The sequence below is a fragment of the Etheostoma cragini genome, chromosome 9 (assembly GCF_013103735.1).
Source record: "Etheostoma cragini isolate CJK2018 chromosome 9, CSU_Ecrag_1.0, whole genome shotgun sequence".
Classification (NCBI taxonomy): Eukaryota; Metazoa; Chordata; class Actinopteri; order Perciformes; family Percidae; genus Etheostoma; species Etheostoma cragini.
Genome location: NC_048415.1, coordinates 21027094 through 21036766, shown reverse-complemented (window position 1 = coordinate 21036766; position 9673 = coordinate 21027094). Strand labels below are relative to the sequence as shown.

General features: G+C 39.8%; 1 protein-coding gene across 2 annotated transcripts in view; it reads left to right on the top strand.

The window, feature by feature from the left end:
* The window catches only part of LOC117950718 (kynurenine--oxoglutarate transaminase 3-like), a 17524-nt gene extending 11037 nt beyond the window's left edge, over window positions 1–6487 (top strand). For both annotated transcript variants that reach the window (XM_034882053.1, XM_034882052.1), the window contains exons 6-14: window positions 1135–1221; window positions 1926–2048; window positions 2156–2276; window positions 4028–4104; window positions 4351–4440; window positions 4545–4731; window positions 4931–5004; window positions 5119–5205; window positions 5798–6487. In XM_034882053.1, coding sequence (XP_034737944.1) covers window positions 1135–1221; window positions 1926–2048; window positions 2156–2276; window positions 4028–4104; window positions 4351–4440; window positions 4545–4731; window positions 4931–5004; window positions 5119–5205; window positions 5798–5854 — 903 coding nt within the window. In that variant the 3' untranslated portion in view covers window positions 5855–6487. The remainder of the gene's footprint in view (window positions 1–1134; window positions 1222–1925; window positions 2049–2155; window positions 2277–4027; window positions 4105–4350; window positions 4441–4544; window positions 4732–4930; window positions 5005–5118; window positions 5206–5797) is intronic.
* The last annotated feature ends 3186 nt before the right edge of the window (window positions 6488–9673 follow it).

Sequence of the window (9673 nt, the reverse complement as noted above, 5' to 3'; positions counted from 1 at the left end):
ATACTGCAAAGTTGAATTTTCTTATCACCAGAGTACTTCCAGTCTGAAATATCACCTTGACAGTTGATACCAGCAAATTATTCAACGAAGCACACAGTGGCGCAAGGCTTCAGCAGACTACGTTAGATGCAGCGTGGGGGGGTAGAGATAAACAAAGGAAAGAGACGCTAACAAATACCATAGCAACGTGGACAGCTACAGACTGCAGGCCCAATAGAGGACATCGGTCTGAGAATCGCAACAACAACGGCAGGTATGAGATTCCCTCAAGACGCACCATCACAAGAAGAATACACGAGTTGTATGAAAAGGAGAGGACTGCAAAAGCGACCAAGCTACAACATGTGCGCGCGGGACACTTTATTGAAGTTGCACAGCAGTGGAATGTGTCAAATAAAGTCCCCGCAGTTAGCCCAGATAGTATGAATAGATACGAAATCTGATCGCGGGTGCAACCCTTCTGCCTTCTGATCATGTCCCCTGCTTTGCGCACGGTCTCCAAGGTCCTGTCACAGTGTCTCTGCTTTACAGCGCGTTGGACAGTGTCCATCAGTGTCTCTGCTTAACAGCACGTTTGACAGTGTCTTGCAAAGTGCAGAAAGGTTGTGGGGCACCCTAAACCCAGTCCAGTAAGTGTTGCAGAGTTAGAGCAACAACAGAAGAACGTGTACATAAGAAGGAAGCTATGCAACACGTTCCAACCAGATGGAATTCATCTCTGGACATGATGAATACATTATGTTTAAGTTGAGATGTACACTAAATATTTTATTTAACTGCTACTTTATAAACAAAATGCTGGTAAGTTTTTGCAGAAGAAATGTTACGGCGCTTTTGTTCATATGGCAGAACATTTAAAAAATAATTGCACTATATTTGAATATAGTGCAATTACTATAATTACAACAAAAAATACTTTTGAATTCATTATTTCACTTTGCGAATAATCCGATTTATCGGGAAAATTATGCGATTGATCGCGATTAAAAATGTGTGTGTGTGTATGTATATTGTATATATGTGTGTGTGTGTGTGTGTGTGTGTGTGTGTGTGTGTGTGTGTGTATATATTGTACATGTATGTACTCCTAGTACATACAGCATACAAATTAACATGGACTGTTTTTTTCTCCAGGTCATTATAATAGAACCTTTCTTTGATTGTTACGTACCAATGGTGCGCATGGCAGGGGCCAAGCCTGTGTTAATACCGTTACGCCTTGTAAGTTACACCTAAAGCTACTGATGTTTGTCATACATGTTTCATATATTGTCATTGTTTGGTAAAAACCTTGTATTTCTAATTTGAATAGCTTTTTTTGAGCTTGCACGATTCAAAATTAACCTTTTTCATCCACCAGCCAAATGTCTATTTATTGTTGAAATTCTACCAGCCACTCAATAGATTACCATTGTTTTTTTTAGATTGTAAGTGGAGCAAATCTACCAGCCACTAGTGGTCCATATTGATGACGTTTCATTTTGCAGAATGTCTTCTACTTTTTGCTTCTGCTTTGTGTTAGCATACCAAACTCGGCCTATTTATGAGGTTAACTGCTCTTCAGATCTCTGCAGGGTAAATCCAGACAGCTATCTAGACTCTCTGTCCAAAGTTTTCTGTTGCACAACTAAAACAAAACATGTTTCTTACCTGGGCTTTTTTGCTGCCATTTCCCATCCCAGAATGTTGTGTGGACTAGCCAGACCTTTTCCCTCAGCGCTGTGGAGAAAGGTCTGGCAATGCAAAACTAATGTCCAAGTGATCAATAGCAGTGAGTTATAAAAACAAAAATGCAATGACGGAATATGGCGATGCAAGGTTTTTGCCCGACATACATTACAGTATGTATTTTATCTGCTGTACGTCTTAAGTATGGTAGGAGACATTAGGAGCCATAACACCCAACTTCTTCTGCTAAAATGTAGAAGTCTGGAAATATGACAATCACCAGTGCCAACTGGTTTCTCGACCCAGATGAGCTTTCCAGTAAATTCAACTCTAAGACAAAGGCCATTATCATCAACACACCCAACAATCCCATTGGGAAGGTAAGTTACAGTCACGTACGTCACAGTCATCACTCATTATGTTGCGTGCTGACTTGACATGACAGGAAGTACCAGCACTTTCCGTAGTTCCCATCTTCTTCCGGCAGGTTTTCTCCAGAGATGAGCTGCAGATGATTGCCGACCTCTGTATTAAACATGACACACTGTGCTTCAGTGATGAGGTTTATGAGTGGCTTGTCTACAGAGGACACCAACACATCAAAATTGGTAATTTTTCAGCTCAACATACCTTAAAAATAAATAAATAAAAGTAGCCATCTTTTCATCCACACGTTTTTTTTGCGAGTTAAGTAATATTGAATGAAAAATGTGTTATGGCAACAGTAAAATTCAATTTGAATTTCACTTAAATGGGTTCAACGTTGGTACATTTGATCGAATTGGATTTTTTTCTTAATCGATAAATGACTTATGAGTTAAACTCTGATGGAAACGTCATTTGCTGAATAAATAATGAATTGCAATTACGTTTAGGTCATTCTATAGTTGCAACCCACCATAAAATGAAGAAGAAGTTTTTGCAGACACGACCGGTGTCTATGAAGACACATAGATGGACAAACGAGGACAGAAGAGACTTTTTAAATTTAAAGGTCTAGTGTGTAACATTTTTAGTTCTTCATTATCAAAATTGGTGTTGCCCGTTCACAAACTTGTCCTTTTTCATGAATATTTACCACCACCATCAGTTCCAAGTATTCCTATTGACTTAAAATTTCACATTTGCATTTGCATGAACTGGGGTAGACGCTCCATATTCCTGCGCCAGCTTGAAATACCCTAGCTGGTAAGGGGCATACAGGATGTATTGCTCCGCTTTTCGCGTTTTTGCTGTCACATGATAAACTCACAGGTGCTGCTAATTGGTATTGTTTCTTCGAGGCCTCGGCAAGTTGGAAGAAGGAAACATGGCTTTTATCAACAAATCTACTCACCAAATCTTTAGATGAATAAAGACGTGGATGACATCTTGACTTTTGGAAGCGTGAAGGCTACCGTAGCTGTATTACGTATTTTGAACTGCGACGGTTGATATAAATATGATCTCAACGCTAGATGGGAGAAATTCCAACACAATGGCACTTTAGTTTAAAAGCAAAATATAACCGCTGTTTTAGAAAGTAAAATAGCTGTCAATTAGAAAATGAAAGCTCAGATGGTCTGATCTGGAAACTTAACCTACCTATCTTATCTTATGAGGTCATAAGGGACAAGGTTACCTCCCCTTTCTCTGCTTTGTCCGCCCAGAGAATTTGGCCCACCCATGAGAGAGAGAGACAGTATGGCTTTCAAACAAGCACAGTGGCAGTTGGTCAAGGCCACACCCCCGACCTCCACTTTCCCACCACTAAGGTAGTGGGTAGTCAACTGCGAGCTAGGAAACCAGTATGGGAGGGAATCCCCAGAGGTGCCAAATTGCAATTTAATAAATTTTTCCAAATTCAAATTATGTCCCCAAAGAAAAACTTTGTCAATATGTTTCATCTGCTGATCTCACCAGAAAAAAAACTAAACTGCATCATCTAGTGGACTAAAAAAGGAATAGTTTCTTTTCTTTCTAGTACCAAAAAGTTAAATTCTAATATGCAATTTATCTAATAAAAGATCTGTGTAACGACACACTATTACCTTGGAAAATGTTGCAATACTATGCTATTGTTTTTTCCCCCTCACCCCTACAAACCGCTAAGCTAAGTTGCTAAGCAGACAGTTAACACAGTTTAAGTGTTTGCCATCGACTGCTGTTTAATGCTCATCCCTACATTGAGGAGCATTTATAGTATTTGTACACACCAACCCAGTGTTTCAGAAAACATATTTTTTAGCCATGAAATTAAGTTCTTAATATTGAATGCTTAATTAAAAAATGTTGTCACTGGCCTTGAAAGATGAAATATTCTAAACTATTTCTCAATTTCCATTTCTTGAAGTTTTGATGTAGTTTTCTTTCTCTACAGCCACTCTGCCTGGAATGTGGGATAGGACAATCACTATCGGCAGTGCAGGGAAAACATTTAGTGTTACTGGATGGAAGGTAAGAAATTTGTGGATTTAGAACACAACTTTTTAATGTTTATTGTGTTGTCAAAATGTGTTTATTTTGGTTTATTGTTTATTTTGTTGAATGGTCTGGCATATTGTAGTTACTGTGTCTTCTTTTCTTGCTTTGTGGGTGGGTGGTGGTGATGGAAAGGGAGGGGGGATTTGTTGCAAGTTGTATGTTTTGTTAAAAAAAACAAAAAAACAAAAATTTTAATCACACAAAAAATGTGTCCCCTAGCTTGGTTGGTCTATTGGACCTGAGCACTTGATAAAGCATCTTCAGACCGTCATGCAGAATACTCTGTACACCTGCCCAACACCTTTACAGGCAAGTTTGCACAGTTCTTACCCAATTTGTTTCGTTGAAACTCAAAGGATCATTTTATTCAATGTTTTTGTCTGAAACTTTTAGCGTTCCGTTTCTCTTCCCAGGAGGCTGTGGCGCAAGGTTTGCTGCGAAACGTTGAGCTGATGGATCAGCCCGAGTGCTACTTCTCCTCCCTGGCAGAAGAACTCGAGGGCAAGAGGGACAGAATGGCTGCCATCCTGCAAGAGGCTGGAATGACTCCCGTCATTCCAGAGGGAGGCTACTTCATGCTTGCGGACGTCACATCTCTCAGTGAGTTAGTGAATATTCGTACTGGCATCATTAGCCGTTTTACACTGACCTAAAACAGAAAAGACGGAATCTTTGATACAATTGAAAACTTCATAAATCCTGGTATTGTAGCAGTTTGGTGGTGGATCAGCAGTGGGACAGTCTGATGGACCCAGACCCCTGCTGCTGAGTATTTATCTCTGCTCTGTGTCTATTGTAGATCAGGACCTGTCACATATGGTTGGGGATGATGCTTACGACTACAAGTTTGTGCAGTGGATGATTAAAGAAAAGGTACATCCACTAAGTTTGTTTGGTTTATAACATATGTTACTAAATTCTAATTCAGATGTACTCCCAATGCAGCCTTTCAGTTTTAATTGCCGTTCTTAATACTATTTGATACAGAAATTGGCAGCCATTCCAGTCACAGCATTTGTTGGAGATGAGTCCAAGAAGCAGTTTGAGAAATATATTCGCCTTTGCTTCATAAAGGTAAATACAAAACGTTTTGTTACCAACCAAAAAACACACCACACCCAAAATGATCTGGAAAAGAGTTAGAGCCATTTTACAGTTGATGCATCCAAGCTACGCGCCAATGTCACGTCAAAATGACGTAGATCTCGCTGGTGTGCCAGGATTTTGATTCCAGAGGTAGTGCACCACTCTATGTTGTTCAGCCAGGACTCTCAGAGGGACTGCAAGTCTCTCTTGTAAACTTACTGTGTTAAGATGAGTTATTTTTACGGTGAATGAAAGGCTTAATCCGACAAAGTAGGTCATCAAATCAAAGCGTTGACGGCAATGCTGTTGCCAGTTCTGCCGTTGTTTACCTTTAGCAATATTAGCAATAAATAGCAATGTTGATAGCCTTTGCTCATTAGCCCCTCCTCTGTTCAAGACAAGACTGCAGCTCGTGTCGCGACCACCACACGGGAGTATAAACAGTTATAGCGCTCTCATGACGTCCCATTTGCGCACTCCAGCTCGGCTGTGGCTACTGTAAAACGCCCTTTATGTTGGAACTTTTCTGCGTTGAAAAACACAATATTTACATAACCTTTCATTGTCTTTGTCTTAACAGCAAGATAGTACTCTAGACGCAGCAGAGACCATCTTGAAAAACTGGAAGAAGATGTAAAGGGATGCAGTGTCTGAAGAGTTGAGCACGATTTCAGGGAGGAGCAACAACTCTTGATTACTATAGGACAGCTGAAGATGTAACATGGGAGAGGGAGGGGGGTATGGCGTGCTGCAAAGGGCTGCAGGTGGGAGCTGAATCTGTGGCCCCTGTGACAAGGACTGAGCATTTGTATATGGGGTGCACGGTCTACACGGTTAACCATCCAGGCGCTCCAAGGCAATGCGATTTGACTGTAAAATAGCACACTAAAAACCGTTAAAATGTAGGTACGCCCTAATTGATCAGCTGCCGATTGTTATCAGCTGATATTCAGTACGCAATCAGGAGATCGGCAATAATGCTTAGCATTTTTTTATTTAGTATGTAGATAGGTGCACCTAATGTGGAACCAAAGTGGACAAGCACAAATTCCAATCAGACAATTATATTAATTGCAATTAATTGCCATTAGCAACATGTACTGAGGTTAGCACAGCATGAGGGTTGCTGAGCTAGTCAGTCCCACTGAAGGATGAAACCGCTGTAAGACCTGGCTGCAGTTTCCTGGTCTGATTACAACCCTGTGTTGGCAGCGCCACACTCTTGTAGTGAATGGAAACACATTCATCGCACTAATGCACATTGTACTCTCGATCATGGGGAGAAAAAAAAACACACACACATTGGAGACAAATCCTTGGTCCTGCTGCTTTCAAGCAGCCTTTAGACACAAAGCACAGCAGGGTGAAAGAATTTTGAAGCAATTTGCATTTAAATTTAAAGATACAACAAAGTAATAAGGCACTTGAAGATAGGGGTTGACGATATTGAAGGTATTATATGATTTTTTTCAGGCATGATCATGGTCCACAGTCTTTATTTCATGTTCAGTAATTGTTTTCCCAAATACTGAATAGTACAACCATACTAATATCCATATTTAAAAAAACTAAAGAACTTTAGCCCTACAAGGTTATAAAATACCATATATTCTCATATTAGGTGCTCACTATAAAGCCTCTGGTAATAGAACATAAATGAAGGAATTTTATTTAATTTTCTCATCTCCACCTCTCACCTGAGACACAGGTTTGTAGCCTGCAGTTCAGCGCGGCTGCTGGCTCACATGAAACACTCTTTTTCTCTCTGTCTTTTTTTAAAGGAGCCAGGAAACCGAGAGTAAATCCTAACTATACTTTCAATGATTTCAAACAAGGAAAAACGTTCTCTTTAATACGGTCATAAATCGATACTAGAGTAGTCTACTTTCTTGTTTACACCTGCAATTAAGGATATCCGAAGTAGTAGAAAAAAACATCTGGCTCCACAAAATCATCTGTTGAGTGTTTGACTGTCATTAATTTCTGCTTTTGAATGTAATCGCTGTTAATTCTAAAACATGCTTTATTTCTCTCTCTCTTCCCTCGCCCAAGCTCGCATTGCAAATCTCTGCTGGCTGCAGAGAGCCTACTGTACTATAGTCATGTTTCCATCTAATTTTCAAACAAATTTTAAGCATCTTCTAAAATGTCGCAAAAAATAAAATGTGAATTGCTAAATACAAGAGTTTAAAAGCTAAGTCCTTTGGCTAAATGGAGAGAGGTAGCATTGTTCAAGTTGTCCACTTGTGCAGAACACAGGGTTGTAGCAGACATTTAGTGTCAGGAAGACAACCGTTCACTGCTATGTATACGCGGTGGGCAGGGCCTTACCATTCAAGCTGTTGAACCAATTGGTCTATTAACCCGACATAACTGAGGCACGGGCAATAGCGTACTGCAACTTCACCACGTACCTTATTCCACAAGTGTACGCCGCATTGGATGGGACTCATTTCCCAATTCTTTCCCCATCCGATGGATATCGGGACTATAGTCAGTCATGTGATTTACATGGTAATGCTAATGCTAATGACAAATTCAAGTAGCTAAAATTAACACTAGTTTTGGTGTTGTACAGTCGTTAATATAACACATCCATGTGTAGAGCTGGACTGGAGTAGTCGACAACGTTAGCCGTTAACTAAATATGACATGTTAACTGCCCCGCCCATTTCCATCATGTAAGGCCATTGTTATGCATTGGTCCTTGGTTGTGCCATAGGTGCTATCTGAAATTTGTCCAACCCTGGTACAAGGTAATCAGTGCTGCTCCTGGCAAATAAAGGGAGGTACTTTTTTTTTTTTTTAAAGAGACGAAAATCCCCTCCATTTGGCTGTATAAAAAAAAAAAAAATCTAACGCATATTTATAACGATATAGGAATGTTCAGAATAGGTATTTAGTAAAAGTCAGGGCAACGGAAACAACAATGACTAAATAATTAAACATTGTACCCCGTTCAGTTTGTTCGTCAGTTAATATTTTTATTGAGGTTTAACATTAGTCTGAAGGTAAGCCAGGGGCTTCTTTGACTGTACCTTTCTGCTGTAACTCCGTCCTTTTGCCCTGTTTAGTTTCCTATAAAACTGGAACCAAGACACAGGTCTTTGGTTGGTCTGTTTTGGAAAATAATAGTTTATACCATAATGGTGAGTAGAGTTTCTTTGATGTTAATCTCTGATTACAAAATACAAAGTTGGAAAGTGTCTGCTTATGGGTTGCTTCATTTTTGGCTTCTGTTTCTCTTTGGAAAATCTCCAAATTAAATCATAAATAATGCAGATGTTTGTTGTTTCAATAAATGTATTGTTATAAAAAGAAATGCAATTCCCAAAGAGTGCTACTTATGACACTTAATGCTGGAACTTTTCTAGCTGGCCTTACCTGTAGAAACAACTTTCACAGTAATTATTCACCAAATACAGAATTTTGCATCCCTCACGCACCAGATGGTTTTCTACACAACCTTCTGAGAAGCTGTCATCGGAAACTGTTTGAAAAAGTGCAGACACTTACTAACACTTATTATTATTCTGACAGTCACAGTCTTGGCATTCCATGCCAGGCATGTGCTTTGAAGGGAACTGAATAAAGTGTCCAAACAGAGGACAACTCCTTGTCCCTCACATGATGCCCTCTGCCTCCCAAGACTTTCCTCCAAAGACTTCCCCATTGGAAATCAGTGGATAATTTTTGCAAGCTTCTCAACCCCCACAAAAAGTTTCATAATTTCATAATTCATAAATCATAATTTGATAAATTTGGTCTGGTAACATTTGTAAAGTCTAGATGAGGCGGCACCATTAAATTGTTTAATCCCCTTTGAAGTTAGTTGAGCGCTAAAAAGAAAGTTCCTCTGTAAAAGTTCACCCACAGGGGTAAGCCAGCCTCCACTAAGCGTACCTCCTATGGCGCCATTTTGATGCTACCTAGCACTCACCCGCCATTAGCATTCCATTGACAAGTAACTTTACATCTCAAGAGTTAAGAGACTATTTGTCGATTGTTTATTTTTAGTTCCATTACCTTGTAGCTCACGTTATTGCTCCTTAGCAGACATTTTTGTAAAAATAGTTTAACGATTGTGTCATAACCACGCAACTTACCCTCGCATAGTGGAGGAATTACCCAGCAGTAGACTACAGGAGAAGCTCACAGGCAGTTTTGACTTAACAATAACTGTTTAATGGTTCATTTACTAATGTTATCTAGCATTTTAGTTAGCAATAATTAGCCTGTGCCTATGTTATCTCCTAACATATATCTACGCTCTCCGTCTCTGCTGATTGGGAATGATTGAGATTCTTCTTGGCACAGCTACCAGAAGACTTACAACTTTCAGACACGTTGCTCACGTCACATCTACGTCGTCAAGCTCAGTCGGAGGCTTTGCAGTAACGCTCAGCCATCACTGGAAAAGTGCTTCTAACAGCCAAATTTAACTGTCTATGAGTAG